At 35.0% G+C, this 18,647-nt stretch overlaps 1 protein-coding gene and 1 long non-coding RNA gene across 3 annotated transcripts in view; both read left to right on the top strand.

Annotated features, from left to right (window-relative positions):
* The window catches only part of LOC145249720 (uncharacterized), an 86,381-nt gene extending 78,177 nt beyond the window's left edge, over positions 1-8,204 (top strand). For both annotated transcript variants that reach the window (XM_080111602.1, XM_080111601.1), the window contains 2 exons: positions 370-470; positions 7,979-8,204. In XM_080111602.1, the coding sequence (XP_079967728.1) occupies positions 370-470; positions 7,979-8,099 (222 nt within the window). In that variant the 3' untranslated portion in view covers positions 8,100-8,204. The remainder of the gene's footprint in view (positions 1-369; positions 471-7,978) is intronic.
* Positions 8,205-10,549: 2,345 nt separating this feature from the next.
* On the top strand, positions 10,550-12,845 carry LOC145249726 (uncharacterized). Its single transcript, XR_013863565.1, has 2 exons — positions 10,550-11,808; positions 11,958-12,845. It is a non-coding gene; the product is annotated as an uncharacterized LOC145249726 (long non-coding RNA).
* The last annotated feature ends 5,802 nt before the right edge of the window (positions 12,846-18,647 follow it).

Raw genomic sequence — 18,647 nt, 5'->3', positions numbered from 1 at the left:
CTTAATGATAGCAATGTATGATCAGAGGAGTTTCAAGGCAACTGTTCTGCTTCCCGACTTGGACTGACTTTTAAAAATCCTCTTGTCTCTTTTCTCACGCGTGACATCATCACCTCTTCTATTTTAACACCTGCATTTCTAGTGCGTTTAGTCTAGGGAACTAACCTTTGACCCACTTCAATCATGCCACCTGCAGCTAGGTCTATTTTCATTTGCCACCAGACTATCCTGACATGTACTAATTGTGACCCTTGCCAAAATTCGTCCTAGTTAACATAATCTCTACTTACTGGCATAGGGTCCTAATAGATAAAAAAGTAAATGTTTGGCATTAATCAAAACTAATCTTTGTTGTTGTTTATCTTGAAGGATGAGAACGGTCAAAAAATTTGGATTTGCCCTGGCTGTAAACTGCCTGATGATGGCAGCCCAATGATTGGCTGCGACGGATGTGACGACTGGTATCATTGGTGAGTGGAACACCTTTCTTCAATCTCTAATTTTGTTATTGCGTTTTGACCTTTTACAAGGTCACGGGTGATAGTAGGCACAACAGGTTTAAACATTTGTTTAAATTGCCAAAAAAAAAATGTCACCTGCTGAGCTTGTATTGTGAGTCGTGGGGAAAAGTGAGTTTGGGGGAGAAAAAAAAAACAGTTAAATATTAAAAAAAAAAAAAAAAAAAAAATTATAAAATTCAAAATGATTTTTTTCCACTTGTTATATATCTCACTCTTTTCCTCTTTAACTAAAGATTAAATAGTATTAGTGCCTGTAGTGATATTCCCTTTTGTTTATAATGACCTTTTATTATTATTATTAGGTTATGAGTGATAAGATGCTTGTTGGTGATAGCCATTTTGTAGTAATGTTTGTATTCATCTGATTAAATAGTATTACTAGCTGTGGTGATATTCCCTTTTGTTTATAATGGACTTTATTTAAGATAAAAAAGAAAAGAGGGTCTTAAGGTTTCTAGTCAAAAGGCAAATGTCTTCTATGCAATTTATCTCACTTTATTTTCCAGCTTTATCAACAGAGGAACACCTGAATAAAAGGTTCGGTTAGCATGTACTAGAGAAATATAATTACGTCCAGGTCTATTATTTTTGGATTTTTTGGTCTTTGGTTTCGCCTCTGATCAAGGCCATGGCGAGAGGCAAAGGAGGGATCTGATGTCCGTTTACATTGGTCAGGTCTGTAGTCTCGACCTGCAGTTTCTTCAACGAGTGAGGGATCTGACGTCTTATCAGGTTGGCATATTTCCTGGCACTATTCATATTGGCACTAAACAGTTTGGGTGGAAATGGCTCTTCTTCACTCCAACATAATGTTAGTCTCAGTCTTTTTTTTATAAATGCTATTATGACATGTGTTCTTCAGAATTGTCTGATCTATTTCCTGCTTCTTTTGTTCTAGCTCAGAACACATGAATATAAAACAAGTTGTTTTTTTTTTGTTTAAATGTCTACAAATGATCTTAGAATGTTATTTGGGAGGTCATTGATGAAGATTAAGAAGAGGGTTGGGCCCAGAATGGAACCTTGAAGGATGCCAGCATTAATACAATGAGTTTCTGATTTCTGACCATCAATGACTATTCTTATAAGCCTATCAGAGAGAAAGGATCCAATAATTGAAAGGATATTTCCAGTTATTCCATAGCTGACAATCTTATGAAGTAGACCTTTATGCTATACTCTCAAAAACCTTTGATATGTCAAGAGCTATTGCTCTAGAAACAAAGCCGCTGTTGAGAGATTCGCTAATCCCATGTGATATTTCAGATGGTACATTAGCGGTAGATCTCGCAGAATGGAAACCATATTGCATGTCACTGAGCAGGTTATTTTTGCTGAGGTGTCTGACCACTTCTCTATTTATCACAGATTTCAGCAGCTTACCCATGACGCACAGGAGATTGATTGGTCTGTACTGGGAGGGAGCTGACCGATCTTTGGAATTTTTTTATATGGGGTAGACTGATGAAGTTCTCTTTGTTTTATTTTACTTCAGTCGAAGTTCTCAGAAATCAAGGGGCCCACAATCCGGGGATAACACTTGAAGTCTATATGAGATACATAGATATTCGAATGTTCCATTTAAGTTCTTTATCTTTCAAGCACTGAGTTAGTAAAGAAATTGAGAACATAATTTTCCTCTCCCCTATTAATCATTTTTATATGTTGTAGTATAACTTTCATATTGGTCTCATGGTCTTACTGGATTCCAGGACAAGAATTTATCTAGTCTGGTGGAGTATCCAGCTTCGTTCTATTACTTTAGGTAATATCACTTAGAGAAGGTGCACCATTCCTTGGAAAAGCTGTGGGGTAGCCATAGGCAATTTCCCCCACTCTCTATCTGTGCCTAAACCAAAACGTAGATTCCATGAACAAAGCTTCTTTCTTAGAACTGCACACCTATGGAACTCTCTTCCTTTTGCTTGTTTTCCATCTGATTACAATCTGGTTGTCTTCAAGTCCAACGTAAACAAATTCATGAACAGTCCCCTTAAGTAATCAAATTTCCACTACTAACGATTGCTATATTATCCCATTAACTACTGTACAGTACACTCAATAACCTTTATCCTTAAGTGGCCTCCGGGCCTTGATAAGTGGTGACCTCTATGTAAAAAAAAAAAAAAAAAAGTTAGACAAGCACCTTTATTCAACAGTTTCATCAACACAGAATGGAAACCAGAAGGAGTTAGTAAGAGAACAATATAAAATGGGAAGACGGGTTAGTTTGGCTGGTGTTGACTATGGAAAAAGAATTAAGTTCTATCTTGTCTCCCAACACTATTGCAAGAAATGAGAAGAGATTTATATCGTTTGGTCCTGGCGGCATCTCTTCAGAAACTGTTCATAAAAGGCACCAAATAAGCCTGCACATCATGTTCCAAACAATCACAACGTCGCTGGGTGTACTCAATACCTCATGAGGGATTACATGTAAATACAACAGAAGATAGATCTGCTGCATTAAATATCCCATGTTCTGCAGATTAGAAGAGAGAGAATCTGCAAAACTTTGATCACATCTTCGAGGTTTTGAATCTCCCTTCCAGTTTTTTTTTTTTTTTTTTTTTTATTACATTTTCACCCCAAACAAGGCACATTGCCACTTTGGTGTAGGGGGCTACTATCAGGGGAAACATCTACTGGGGTACTATGTAGGGATTTGGGCAGCGAGATGTTGGTTCACGTTGCACTTGAACTTATGCAAGTCAGTACAGTTGGGGAAGCAGTGACCTGGAATGGAATTCCAAAGTCTAGCAGTTCTGGGGAAGAAACTACTGGAGTAGAAAGATCTTTTACATCTAGGGATCTCTACAGTGTGGGCGTGGGATTTTGCAGCTTGTCGGGTCTGTCGAGGGTGTTCACGTCGTGGGGGCACAAGTGATTGCAGTTCATCAGAGCATTCACCATTATAATACGTAGAACAGGCAGAGGGATGCAACGTTTCGACGATGGGACAGAGGCTGAAGCTTAGATGCCAGTTCAGGGCCTATCAGATTTGCGATTCTCTTTTGAACCCTGCAAGGAGCGAGAGACTAGTAGCCGATGCACCAGCCCAAATATGACAGCAATACTCCATACATGGGCGAATAGTGGCCTTGTAGAGGTGCAGGATACTTTCGGGTGTTAGAAGTTTTCTAGCACGGTAGAGAGAGCCCACCTTCCTCGCAGCGGCCCTGGCAATGCTCTCGATGTAATTGTTCCAGCTCATGTTTCCTGTGAACGTTAGACCAAGGAGCTTGAGACGTACTCTCAGATAAAGAGTCGTTGGCCATTGCTATAGGTGGTAGAGAAGGTTTCTTGTAATTATTGAATGAAACCAGTTTTGTCTTGGTGGCATTGAACGTGACCATCCATTTTTGTCCCCATGCCACTACTGATTGGAGGTCATCCTCTAGTGTTTCTGCCATTACTTTAGATATATGTTCATTTGTTTTTCTGTCGTGCTTGCTATAGAGTGTGGTGTCATCAGCATATATACCCACCTCAGTCAATTTTGTCAGGGAGGTCATTTATGAATATCAGGAACAGCAGAGGTCCAAGGATAGATCCCTGGGGCACTCCCGCATTTATATCATATTGTTTAGATGTACGACCGTCGAGGACAACCTGGAATTTTCTCTTATCTAAGAAGGATTTAATTATGTTAAGTATTCTACCAGTGATACCGTATGATCTAATCTTCCTGAGGAGACCCTCATGCCATACCCTGTCAAAAGCCTTGGATATATCTAGAGCTACCGCTCTGCCCTCTCCCACTTTGTCCAGTGAATGGTATATGCGTTCAGAGATTACAGTGAGGATGTCTGCCGTGGAACGGGCTTGTCTAAATCCATATTGTTGGTCGGTCAGAAGTTTAGCATCTGTAAGGTGCTGGACTAGAGCATGGTTAATTAAGGTCTCAAATATTTTGGCAAAAAGTGGGAGGAGGCTAATAGGGCGATAATTTAATGGGTCAGTTCTTTCGCCAGAATACTGGTACCACAGAAGCAGTTTTCCAGCAGCCCGGAAAGCAAGATTCATTAAGGCATTTGTTGTAGAGTTTGGAGAGAACTGGAGCTACTTCAGCTGAGCACTTTTTTAATAGCACAGCTGGGATGAGGTCGGGTCCACATGTTTTTGAAGTGTCAAGGTTTTTTATGATAGCATGCACCTGAGCAGGGGTGATTATTAGATCGTCAAGCGTGGCGTCTGTCCGCATAGGAAATTGAGGTAGGGGGTGGTTTAGAGGGTCCAGTGTGGAGTTTGAGGCAAACCGACTGGCAAGCATGTTAGCCTTCTCGGTTGCTGAGCAAAGAACCTCGTGATTGTTGGTTAGTGGAGGAATTGTTGATTGCCCATTATTTACTACACTGTTGTAGATTTTCCAGAAGTCACGAGTTCCTAGTTTTTGTGCTTCGATGCGTTTTTTTAGTGGTTTCCGTAAATTCCCTCTTAGCTGTCACTATTTCTTTCTTAACGTTACTTCTAGCTTCTATGTACTTCTGTCAGTTTGAACTAGACTTATGTCGGTTAAACCTGCGGAATGCATGCTGCCTTTGGGCAATGGCAGTTGCGCAAGTCGAAGTAAACCATTGGGGAGAGTGGGGCTTGCTATAGAATTTCCGCATGGGAACATGCGCTTCGATTGCAGTTTTGAACCATTCAGTGGTCTCGGTTGCACACTGTTCAGCAGGAAGAGAAAAAATATTTCCCCATGGGGCGTCTCTGATAAGATCTCTGATTGCTTCCCAGTCAGCCTTTTTATAATATCTCGTTGTTTTGAGCACTGGCTCTTCAGTTTTGAGTCTAGAGTTTAGGGCGATTTCAACCATTATCACCGCATGATCAGCGTTCCCAAGTGGGCTGTCGGCTTTCGTTACAGTCATCAGGAACTGTGGTCAAAAACAGATCTAATAGTGATGCGTGTTGTTCTTCCTGATCAGGGAAGCGGGTTGGAAAAGTAACAATTTGCGATAGGGAGTGAGATACAGAGAAGCTATGAGTTGCACTGCCTGCTGCATCTGTAAGTAGAGAATCCAAGCCAGTTTTTATGATGAACATTAAAGTCACCAAATACATGTACTTGGACGCTAGTGTCGAAGGAGAGTGCTGTGTCTATGCTGTCAGATACTTTGTTTATTATGGTGCAGTCTTGGGTCGAGGGAGAGCGGTAGAGAAAGTAAAAGTAGCTAATGTTGTGTTGCATGATTAGTCTAAAGCACATAAAGGCTTGATCATCCGTTTCTAGGTTTGTTTCTCTAGTCAAGGGAAGGGTGTTACGAATGTAAACTCCAAGTCCGTGCATATGTCTGTCAGAGTCCTTACGGCAGAGTGGGAGATATCTAGGCATGTTAAAGTAGTTAGAGGGGATGGAGGAGTGTAGGTTAGTCTCACTTAGTGCTAAGATATCCAGGGTATTTGTTAGGAGAAATGCTTCAACATCAGCTAAATTAGTTCTAAGCCCACGGATATTTGTGAATGCAAGCCTCAAGGGAGGAGGCAAGTTGGATTTGTTTGACCCTAAGCCTGAAACACATGATGATGTTTATTACTTAGAGGTTGTAATGGCAGACTTGGAGAATGACCTTTCTTTTTAATGAGACCGAAGCACACACCAGTCCCATTAGCACAGTCCTTTACTGAGAGCTCCAAAGGACTCAACTTTCAGGAAAATCAACTCCTTTGCTGAACGCTTAACTCCAACTCTTCCTCTGGAGGAGAAGTACAGGCTCTGATCACCTACCTTTTCCATTCTCTTGGGATTTTTTCACCTCTGACTGATTTAGGGTTTTTGTTATTGATCACCATTCAACCACCCAGAGGTTGATCACTCGTGATATCCACTGAAGATAAAATCCAAACATTCATTCTGCAGATAATCTTTGTACATGGTTTTTCTCACAAAAGTCGGCCTCAGCATAACATTTATTTAATGAGGTGCTTGCTTTTTTTTTTTTTTTTTTTTTTAAATAAACAAAAGAATATCCCTTGGTTGGTTTAACTCCAGCCAATAATATACTTGTTCTCGTGGCCACCCCTCTTACCAAGCATCTATCACCCGGAATGTCTGCCATTCATATGCAACGCATGTTTACGTCTATTTTCATGAAATAAAATTTGATTTTACATTTTTATGTGTGGATGAACCAAAATAGACATTTTTTTGTCAATAATAAAAATCTGTTTAATTGTTACAAATTAAACCATTTTATTGAGAGAAAATTTTGATTAGAAAATATTGTACTTGTACAGAATAATTGGATTAGAAAAAAATGTACTTTTGCTAACGACACTGTTATATATTTACTTGTCTTGTTGAAATTAGTAAAAATTCTAGAGTAGAGCTGCTAGAACTAGATATTCTGCCATTTTCTATATTCAAATGGCGGATTACAATTATTTTGTCAAACTCATAGAGAGCAGTTACCTCCCCTGAATTTTAAGAACTCTTTAATGTTATCGAACCCGATAAAACTTTTACAAAATAGACTTCATGGCTTCGTGGGGATGCCATTTTCTCTTCCCTGCAACCTCTCTCCCATAGAAGAGACGTTGCAAGCCTATCTTTGTTTTATCGTTATTTCCATGGGAGGTGCTCGTCTGAACTCCAATCTCTGGTCCCCCTTCGCCAATCTTTTACGAAAAACACTCGTCTAGCTGAATCCACTGTCAAAAACTTTCCCCACTCTTTATCTTTGCCTAAATCAAAATGTAGATTCCATGAACAAAGCTTCTTTCTTAGAACTGCATGCCTGTGGAACTCTGTTCCGTCTGTTTGCTTCCCACCTGACTACAACCTGGATGTCTTCAAGTCCAACGTAAACAAGTTCCTGATGAACCGCCCCCTTAAGTAGACACTTTATTAAATCTCCACACTAACGTACTGTACTTACAATTTACAATAACCCTTATCCCTGAGTGGCTTCCGGGCCTTGATAAGTGGTGACCACCTTGTAAAAAAAAAAAAAAAAAAAAAAAAATCATTTTTTCGACATGACACATAGTTTATTTTTTTTTATTTTATTTTTTATTTTTTTACCTGAAATGCATTTATTTGAAATTCAATTATACGGCACAAGCATTTTAATAAATTCTAACACAAACAAGACATATTGCCATTTGGAATGTAAGGGTCTGTGATTTGGCATAGTGTCTACCAGAGGACTCTGGGGATTTAAACAGCGAGATTTCTGTTCACATTATATTTATTCAGCCGGTTAGTACACTCAGGAAACAGGAAGGGAATTCTAAAGTCTAGCCATCTTGGGGAAGAAACTATTAGAGCGAAAGGTGTTCTGCTATTTAGGGACCTCAAGAATGAGGGGGTTAGATTTTGCTGCTTATCGGATTAGTCAGGAGTGCTAAGAGTTCATTAAAGTATTTTCCACTGCAAAAATAATATCATGCTTTTTAGCTTTTGTTTCTAAAATTGATTTTTAGCTAATAATTTTTTCTTTCTTTTTCCTCGACAGGCCTTGTGTGAATATTCGTGAAGAGCCGCCATCGGAAGAACAGTGGTTTTGTCAGAAATGTCTTCTCAAGACTAAAAATAAACCGAAGCGTAAACGGAGACGTAAAACCAAAACGTACTGAGGCAGCAGTGCTCAAATCCATGGTGATAAAGAAATTGAAAAAATTTTCTGGAAATTTTAGTGCTCGTCCAGAGTTATCCCATATAAAAAAAAAAAAAAACAAATATAAAGAAAAATCTGTAGGATGTACATATCTGTGATGGAAAAAATTTATCATAAACCAAAAAAAAATCACATAAATTGATCAAGTAGTTTTATTTTTAATCAAGAAAATCAAATTTTATAGCATAACTATGAGCTGCACTCTCATGACACCATCTTAAAACCAATCTGAAGGAACAAAGGAGAGAACTTCAAATAATTCAAACTTGTAAGATTTTAAAAAGTCATTTTTAACGTGGATGGGGTGGGGCATTGAAAAATCTAAAATTTGTTTAAAAATGATTTTCTTTATAAAAATAGAACTACTTGATCAATTTACATGATTTTTGGTGTACGATATTTCCTTTCCGTCATGTATGTACATCATACAGATATTTCTTTTTTTTTAGGGGGGAGAGGGGACTCTAGACAAGTGTAAAAAAATTCCGATTGAATTATGTTTTGAACGTGTTCGGATTGTGTTCTGCGCAACAATTTTAGTGTTCATTGTTTTTTTTTTTTTCTTTTTTTTTTTCTTTCTTTCTTTGTCCCTATACATTTCAAAATCCCTTATTGGTTTTAAAACAAAGCGATCCCTTTCGGATTACTGTTATCTTGGATGTTATTTTCACAATGTTTCGACTAATGTAATCTCTGACCTTATTTGGTTGCATCTTGTTGAACTTGAAGAAATCCAAATGTTACATTTGTATGAAACGTGAAAATAACATCCAAGATGAGAGCGGTAGTCTCAATAATACAAAATACCAATCCTCATCTCAAAAAAAATTCCAAAAAATCAAACAATACCATGTTCATTTTTTTCTGGATTGATGATAAAAAAAAAAAGTCATTTTTAAAGTTGTCATTTAATTGAAATCATTCAACATGGACTTGTCTGTTTCTCTGCCAATTTTAAACGGATCTTATAGCATTATGAAAGACATCGTGGACCATTTCAGGAATCACGTCCAGCAATACGTCCTTTAAGTTCAGTTAAATTATTTATCTAGCTGATATACTTTTGTTTTAAAGTTTTCTGTCCTTTGGCTTAAGTGACTGTTGCTGCAGCGAAGATGACCTAACGACCACTTTTATCTGCATCAATCTGTCCACTTTTGTTCTGCTATCGCTTCCTTTGTCTGCTCCCCTCTCACTTCTTCTTCCTTGTACAGTTCCTAACAGAATTGTCTTTGCAAGACCTGATAATCGTCTGATATGGTCGTACATTTTTCCTCTTCTTCACACTGTACTGCTTAATAGAGTTTATTTTGCATTTGTAAAATGGTCTTTATACGAGACTAGCAGTGCTACCGGGCATAAAAGTAATTTATTTCTATTAAAACTATCTTTCTGCCTCTCTCTTTCTCCACCTCTTTTATTTTCCCTCCCCCATCTCCACCCCTTCCGGTTTTTCCCCTCCCCCATCTCCACCCCTTTCGGTTTTTCCCCTCCCCCATCTCCACCCCTTCCGGTTTTTCCCCTCCCCCATCTCCACCCCTTTCGGTTTTTCTCTCCCCCATCTCCACCCCTTCCGGTTTTTCTCTCCCCCATCTCCACCCCATCCGGTTTTCTCTCTCCCCCATCTCCACCCCATCCGGTTTTCTCTCTCCCCCATCTCCACCCCATCCGGTTTTCTCTCTCCCCCATCTCCACCCCATCCGGTTTTCTCTCTCCCCCATGTCCACCCCTTCCGGTTTTTCTCTCCCCATCTCCACACCTTCCAGTTTTTCCCTCCCCCTCTCCACACCCTTCTTTATCCTCTGACCAGCCCATTCCTCTCTAGCTGGACATACACACAGACAACTCTCCTTTATATAATAGATTATCATTGAATTAGTTGGCATTTTCTTTCCAAATCAGTACATATCGATATGGATCCCACCCCCAACGAAACCCAATCCAGTTGACCCACAGAAACTGGATAATCTTTTCTAAATTTTAGATATTTTTCATCCGGGGGTAATGCTGATGAAGACTATACCAACTTTATGGGTGTTTGCTTTGTATTTTTTTATTTTTTAACTGAACATACAGACATACACATAGACAACTGCCTTTTATATAATAGACTAGCAGGGGCATTTGGTGTTACCCGGGCAAAAGTGTAACATATTTCTATTAAAACTTCTGTCTCTTCTTTCTTTCCTTCTCCCCTATTTTCTCTCTTCACCCCTTCTTTCTTCTTCATCTAACCCATTCCTCTTTGAGTTTAAAAAAAAAAAAAAATCAGAGTTATTCCCCTTTCATTAATATATAATATGGCTGGAAAACAGTCCCTCCCTAATGAAATCTGTCAGTTTATGGTTGAAGAATGATTTAAAAAAATTTTTTTTTCTAAATTATATATATTATACATCCAGGGTGATACCAATCAAGAAAATACTAACTTTGTGTGTATTTGTTTTGTAGTTTTAGCCAATACACCCACCATATAACTGTGCTTTGTATTATAGACAATTAAAATCTAGTAGAAACCACATAGATTAAAGTTTAGTTCCTTTATGTTCAAGCCATCAAATTTTTTTTTATCTATTGAAAACAAATCTTAGCTAATCTCAATTCAAGCATAATAGTGGCTGAGTGATTAACAACGTGGATTGAAAGCCTGGGTGTGCCAGATTTGAATCCAGTTGGTTGCATAGAAACACTTTCATGAAACTTACGCCTGAACTTGTGTCTAACCTTTTGCATCCTGGGACCTACTGGAAATGGGGCCCTAAAATTTTGAGTCGAAGACAATCCGAACAGATCATTGATAATTTGTCAAAATAATTTCTGTCCGCCTGCGTTTTGACAAGGAATCTCTTGTGTGAATCTGAAATTTCAGATTTTTATTTTTATTTTTTATTTTTTTTTTTACATCTTCCAATTCAACTCATTTTTTTCATTCATAAGCACGCCACTTTCTGTAGCAGTGTCGAAAAGAAACTCAAGCACAAAGCCAAATGTCAAAAACTGCCACAAAATTATAATGATGCTGCCATGATTTAAAATTTTAGATGTTTTCAAAGCCCATCCCCCCCCCTTCTTATTTTGAGAAAATCAAGAAAATTTTGTATGTTATTTGGAATCTTTGGACTACTGCTTTCATCTTCAGTGTTGTGTTCATGTTTCCGTTGATGTAACCTCCGACCTTCTTCAAGTGTATCTTGTAGAACTTAGAGAACCTTTCAATCGAACTTGGGAATCTTCAGATTTTTGAATGGAACTCTTTATTTAATCCATGGGGGTAGCATGCTCCTGTTCCACCAACCATGACTGGGTAAAACTCCTAAGTAATTCCTCCAGTAATGGCTGACAGAACGAGAATATGCTACCCACGTGGATTAAATAAAAGGTTCCATTCAAAAATCTGTGTAGATTCCAGAGTTCTACAAGATACACCTGAAGATGGTCGGAGGTAACATCAACGGAAACGTTAAAATGACGCTCAAGATGAGAGCAGTAGTCTAAAGAATCTAAATAATATGAATTATCAATCCTTATCTCAAAAATTCAGAAACATAAAATTCTATACAAAGATTGATAAATTTTTACATCCACCTTCAGTTTTCTTGGAAATGACTTTTATAGTAGTTTTCGACTATGCTGAAAATGAAAATCACATTTAAATTTTGCAGACATAAGTAGTTATCGAGATATAAAGACCTGTATTATGCACTGTAATTCTTTAGTGGCCACGTTTGTTTGTACGTACGTACGATAAACAAGTCTATTTCTCTGCGAAGTAGACTTATTTATCGCGCGTACAAATATGGCTGCCAGAGAATTACAGTGCATAATACAGGTCTTTATATTTCGATAACTACTTGTGTCTGCAAAATTTAAATGTGATTTTTTTCGTATTCAGCATAGTCGAAAACCTATAAAAGTTGTCATTTTAAAGAAAATTGTGGAGTTGGAACTAATGTAAAAAAAAAAAAAAATACATAAAGATTTGCATAAAAAAGAAAAATGTTCTTTTGTCATTAATTTAATTTGCCCATTACTTTTTACAATTTTTAGTCATTTTAATAGTAAATTGTATCCATCACAAGGCTGGTTTTGATCTCTAGAGCTCAAATTGAGTTGTTTCCTTCCTTATTTATAAAATATGGTGGGTCAAAACACTAATGAATAGTTTTTTTTAAAGTCATAAAGTGTCTTTACATTAAGCTAATTCTAAACTTTATGGAAAATTTGATGCTTGTGCGTTATAATCAAATATGAAAAAATGCATTTTAAGTAAAAATACTTATTACGTAATTGTGTCGTGTCAAAATTGGAAGAAAAAAAAAAACGAAAAATGAGAGTAGGAAAAAATTTACAAGAAAAAATAAAAGTCATTTTCATATGGCTAATTTCGTGTGACAGACTATCTCCCTAGTTTTCAGTTAACTTTTATTTTAAATTAGAAAATGGCAAATCAGTGTTATTTTTTGTAAAAAAATAGTTCTAGCAGATTTTCTACTCAATCATTTTTTGAAATTTCTATTAATGTAATAACGTTTTTTTTTTTTTTTTTTTTACTTAAACCGTATTTTAAAAAAAAAAAGAAAAAATTCTTTTTTCTAGATATCCAAGCAAACACACCAAAAATTCAGACTCAACCAACTAGTGTAAAAAGATAGATATGAAAACAAATGTTAAGTTTTGAATATTAAATTTTGAATTAAAAAAAAAATAATAATGATCTTAAGATCTAACTTTTTATTTGTCAGCCGCTATTAAGAATTAACACTTAGTGAAATACAAGTTTAGGTTTTTATATTGTTTACTTTTAAAGTCCATATTTTAATACCTACATAAATTTATTTAATATTTTTTTGAATGCTCATTTAAAAGTAAACTTACTTTAAAAAAACTAAATTGCACTAAAATCATGTAAATTGATTAAGTTGTTTTCTTTATTATAGAATTTATTTTTTTTTAGTGATTTTTAATAGTAAATTGTATCCATTACAATGCTGATTTTGATCTCTATAGTTCGAATTGAATTGTCTCTCCCTTATTTATAAAACATGGTGGGTCAAAACATTACAACTCACTTAGTCATAAAATTTTATTTTCTCAATTAAAAAAAAAAAAATCAAACTACTTGATCAATTTATGATTTTTGGAATATGACATCTTTGTTCCATGATGGATACATATATCATAAAGTTTAAGATTTTTCTGTATTTTCATTAAAAATAGGTTTAATTCTAAATAAGCACAATATCTTTAAACTACACCGTATTAGTTATAAAGCAGCCCCCTCCCTTCCTCTCTAGGCATTGTATGTTTTTCATAAAATCATGAAAATTATTTATTTATTTATTTTTTATTAAAAGGCATATCACAGTAATCATAATTCTGATATCAGATTCAAATATAATTCGATTGAAGTGAAATTCTTTTTTTTTTTTTTTTTTCATATTTGAAAACACTAATTTTTGCGAGGCACAATTTGAATACAAAGCGGAATTTTTTTTTTATTAACTTGTAAGCAACAAAAAACCAAACAAACCTCTAAATTTGTATTTATAAAATGTCATTCAAGGTTTAAAATGCTGCTAAAATCCTCCCAGTTTAAAAAAAAAAAAAAATTTTTTTAATGGCTCAAGTTTTTCCCTTTTTAGGTGTTTGTACATTTAAGTCCTATTTCAAATGCCTTGCTTCATTTGAGTGCGGCAATTACTTTACGAGTTTACCTATATTGTACTCATGTTTGTAAAAGAAGAAAACAGAAAAAAACAGTTGGAGATGTATGTATATATGTAAGTATATTTAGGCAGCAAATCTTCTTTTAGACTTGTTTCTTGGTATACGACAGAAAATCATTTTTTTTTTTTTTTCTTCACATGTTCTTTCATGGGTATTGATTTTTTTTTTTGTCCCCTATAAAGCAACATGGAAATTTCTGGTTAATATTTTAATGTTTTCAACTATTTCGCTCATCATTCTCAAGAATTTTTTAAATTTTTTTTTTTATTTTTTAAATTTTTTTTTTTAGCCCAAACAAAACGTACTGCCACTTGGGAATAAGGGGCTACTATTTGGGATCATGTCTATGGGGGATTGTGGAGAGTTGAGCAGCAAGATGTCTGTTTACATTACATTTAAACTTCTGCATGTTAGTATAGTCAAGGAAGTGGGGAAACAAGGAGGGAATTCCAAAGTTTAGCAGCCTGAGAGAAGAAACTCTGGGATTTTGCTGCTTTTCCAGTTAGTTGGAAGCATTTACGTAGAGAGGGCACAAGTACTATGAGTTCATTGAAGCATATTTCATTAAAATACTTGTAACAGGCAACATTGCTGTGATGGGACAGAGGTTGGAGTTTGGTTGATAGTGTGGGACCTATTAGATTGGAGATTCATTTTTGAACGCTATCTAACAGTGAGAGACTAGCAGTTATATTCTTATATAGTTTTTTTTTTTTTTTTTTTTTTTTTAAGTGAACATGGTTACAATATATGGTTCAGACATTATGACTGTACTAGACGTCTTTATGACTCAGTGGGTCACTATCACTATTTTCTTTAATATCATAGGAAAATGAATAAACTGAAATATTTTTTAAGACATTCTCTATACTTGTATGTTATTATATCAAAGTAAAGAGAATTATTATTTTGCCATCTAGTTCACATTTGTGTTTGTGGTGTGTAGAGACACACACATGTAAATAAAATGATTATGCTGAAAAAAAAGATATGTCACTCTTTAAATCATATTAGAGTGATTGAATTAACATAAAGTCAGAGAAATGCATAAATAGTTAACCTGAGATTGGTGACTTGTTCACTTAATTATAAATTACATCTAACTTGAATAATTTTTAATTTCAAACATATCTTAATCCCAGAACTAAGCATGTATTTTGTGTTATTAAAAGTATATAGGTAAAAGACCTTAAAGAAACCAATGTTGATCAACTCCGTTGCCCGGGTGTTTGGAGGTGTGTTGAGCAAAAAAAGTTTAGTAGTAGGCAGGCAGGTTTGAACTCATACCACGAAGAAGGAAAAGAATGTAAAAAAAAAAAAAAAAAGGTAACTTCTTTGACGTTGCTTCCATCGCCAAACCGGAAGTGGCAAAGGTTTAAATTAAGGCTAGTCAATCGAAAAGAGGGGATGACTTTTGAAAATATCGGCGAAAAATGCAACCCCTCCCTGTAGAAAAATGCCCAGTTGAGGGTGAAGGAATTAATGTTTTAGCCAATTTTTTTTATATTTGTCGTTCGAAGGGTGGAACTTCAAAACGATCTCAATCTCATGAAAATCTGTCACCTCTGTGTAAGTTTTAGGCAGACATACAAACATACATACATTTTAAACAGTTTTTTTTTTTTTTTTTACATGGGAGTTACGACTTATCAAGGCCCAGAGGCCACTCGGGGATAAGAGTTATAAAGTGAGATTTCTATTATAGATATGATCTTAAATGTGATGTTGCCATAGATTTTTTTGTCTCTGCAAGAATACGTTATTGATATTCTTATTAGCATATCATTTCTTGAAAATGAGTGAAATATCTAAAAGATAAATGGAAATTATAAACCTTGAAATATCATGTTTCTGAATTTTTAAGACCAGGATTGATTATTCATATTATTTGGATTCATCGGACTACTGTTCTCATCTTGAGTGTGATTTTCACAATGTTTCGGTCGATGTAACCTCCAACCTTCTTCAGGTGTATCTTGTCAAACTTGGGGAATTTAGATGGAATTTCGAATTGTGAATTACTTAGAACCTCTATTCAGTCAATTCTGATAGAATGAGAGCTTGCTACCTGTGTGAAGTAAATAAAGGGTTCTGTTTGAATTCCCAAGTTTGACAGAAATATTCCTGAGTCAGACAAGATACACTCGAAGAAGGTTGGAGGTTACATCGACCAAAACGTTGTGAAAACAACACACAAGATGAGAACAGTAATCCAAAGAATCCAAATAAACCTTGAAACCTCAATCGGAAATTTCTTTCTATTCTGTCGGTATGCAAAAAAAAAAAAAAAATGGTACTGTTGAGAGAAACTGAACAACAGTCTGAAGAATTTCTTGCCGGTTTTCTACAAAAAAAAAATATATATAAACAATTGTTTGATTGTCGTTATGCTAAAAAAGTCTGTACTTACTTTCCATGCGAAGAGTGTTATTTCACTCCTCTGTATTTGCTATTTTCTTAGTAAAACTCTATTTTCATCTCAGAAAAACTTTGATGCCTGTTGTCATAGAGCAATAATAACGAAAAAAAAGAAGTTCAATGTTACAAAATTTGAACCAAACTAAATTTGCACTAAGTAAAAAAAAAAAAAAAAAGAGAGAAAAAGAGGCTATATTTGCATAAAATTAGGCAAAATCAAACCAAAATAGTTCAATCAATTTCATTAAAAATTGAATAAAATATCTTTATTGCAACAGCTTTTAAATAGATCAACTGAATATTTTATACGTTCATTCATTTTTTTTTTTATCATAGATTCTGTAAATAATTTTAGAATTTCCCAAATTCAACTTATAAATGTCAACTCCTGTGTGTTTTATTAGAACTGATAGAAACATTGATCACCATTAACTGTTATTTCAGTTGCATTTGAAAGCATCAACTTTGTCTAAATTTCATTGTCTTCTAATGACTGTTTATTAACCTCTTCTTCTTAATAATCGTTAAACTTTAACAGAAAATCATTCGTATATGAATAATTCTTGCTTTTCATGAACATCATTTGTAAATATGTAAAAATTTGTGAAAAATAAACATCTGCTGCTTATCATAATATGTAATGAAATTTAAATAGTGAAAATTTTAAAATTGTGTGTGTGTGTGTATATATATATATATATATATATATATATATATATAGAACAATGACTTAAATATTCAACTTAAGTTCTTATCCAGAATTCCCTCTATATGAAAAACAAAAAAAAAATAAAAGAAAAATCTGTGACAAAACAAAAATATATTTCAAAAATCATGTAAATTGATCAAAAAATTTTATTTTTAAAGAAAATAAAATTTTATGAGTATTGGAGGAGTGACTGTTTCGACCACCAATTTGGAAAAAATGCCTAAAAAAACAGGGGAGATAACTCAAAAGTAATTCAAAATTTGCAAGATTTACATTGTAATACTTACAAAATTCCATTAATCAATTAAAAAATGATTTTCTTAAAATAGAGCTACTTGATCAATTTACTTGATTTTTAGAATATGATATTTTCGTTTCATCATGCGTACATACATCATGCAGGTTTTTTCTTTTTTAATATAGGGGGAATTCTGAGCAAGAACTGAATATTTCAGGCCAATGTTGGTATTGGTGACAAATTTTTTTTTGAAGGAAGTACAGTTAAAAAAAATTTTTTTATTTTATTTTATTTTAATTTTGATTAAAATTTTTTTTTTTTTATTATTATTACTTTAAATCCTTTGAGATGGGGCTTCATAATTTGTGCATTCATTCTTTTTTGTGGACTATTCGCCTCATCTTCATAGTTGTTGCTGTTTCGAGACCCATGGCACAGTGGATAGAGACGTTGAGTCTTTACAGTTCTAGGTGCGCATTGTCTGAAGAGAGCAGTTTCAATCCTACCCAAGCAAACCAGAGGATTAGTTGGACAAAAACCTGGCGAGACGACAACAACTATAGAAGGCAATAATTACTGGGGATGCAGTTATAAAACCCAACACTTCTATCCCATCACGATTAATCACCTGGAGAAGGCCAAAAGATGAGATATATGAGAGAGAGAGAGGCCAGTTGAAATTCAAATTGTTCATTTCAAGATTTTACTCATTATAAATCATCCTTGGTGTATGATTACTATTTTCTGTTAATTTCAGTGTTATGTAACCAGTAGTTTAAGAGTTTATCAGTTAAATATTTACAGACAGACACACATACATCTTTTTTATTTATATAGTGATTTTATTTATTTATTTATAGTGATTGTGAGTAAAATAATCCAGTTATGTACTTACTGCTTGTCCATAATTTAGATGGCTGACTGCCAATTATTTTCCTTCTAATCACTGTCTATGGTAAATTAAATTGTAAAGCCATGTTCGTCTCTTCTCAACAATCTGCGACCTCCACAAATATTTTCCGTGGTTTTCTATTTGTCCCCATATTTTTCTCATTCTGGTCATGTCATCGTCTTTCACATTGGCGATTGTCAAGAGTGCCAACACTGGTTTACAAGTATTAAAACAAATAAAACAATACAAACTCACAAGGAAAAACACAACTCCATACGTCTAATCACATTGACATTCCGGTTCTTGTTAAACCATCAAAGTTAGGTGACGTTGAGCCTGGTCAGTAGCAGATGGGTGACCAATTTGGGAACACCAGGCGCTCTATGTAGCCAGATATGGACACCTACCTGAAAGAATTGCAAAAACCTAATGTCGTCATCTCCCTTATGCTTGTCACTGGGGACCGCTTAAGAACTTAAAATTCCCATGAAACTTCCTCCTTTGGTGGAAGTCGGTTCGACCC

This window comes from Euprymna scolopes, chromosome 28, assembly GCF_053919585.1.
Source record: "Euprymna scolopes isolate OS-2025 chromosome 28, ASM5391958v1, whole genome shotgun sequence".
Classification (NCBI taxonomy): Eukaryota; Metazoa; Mollusca; class Cephalopoda; order Sepiida; family Sepiolidae; genus Euprymna; species Euprymna scolopes.
The sequence above is the reverse complement of the archived record's forward strand: the minus strand, read 5'-3'. Positions and strand labels throughout refer to the sequence as shown.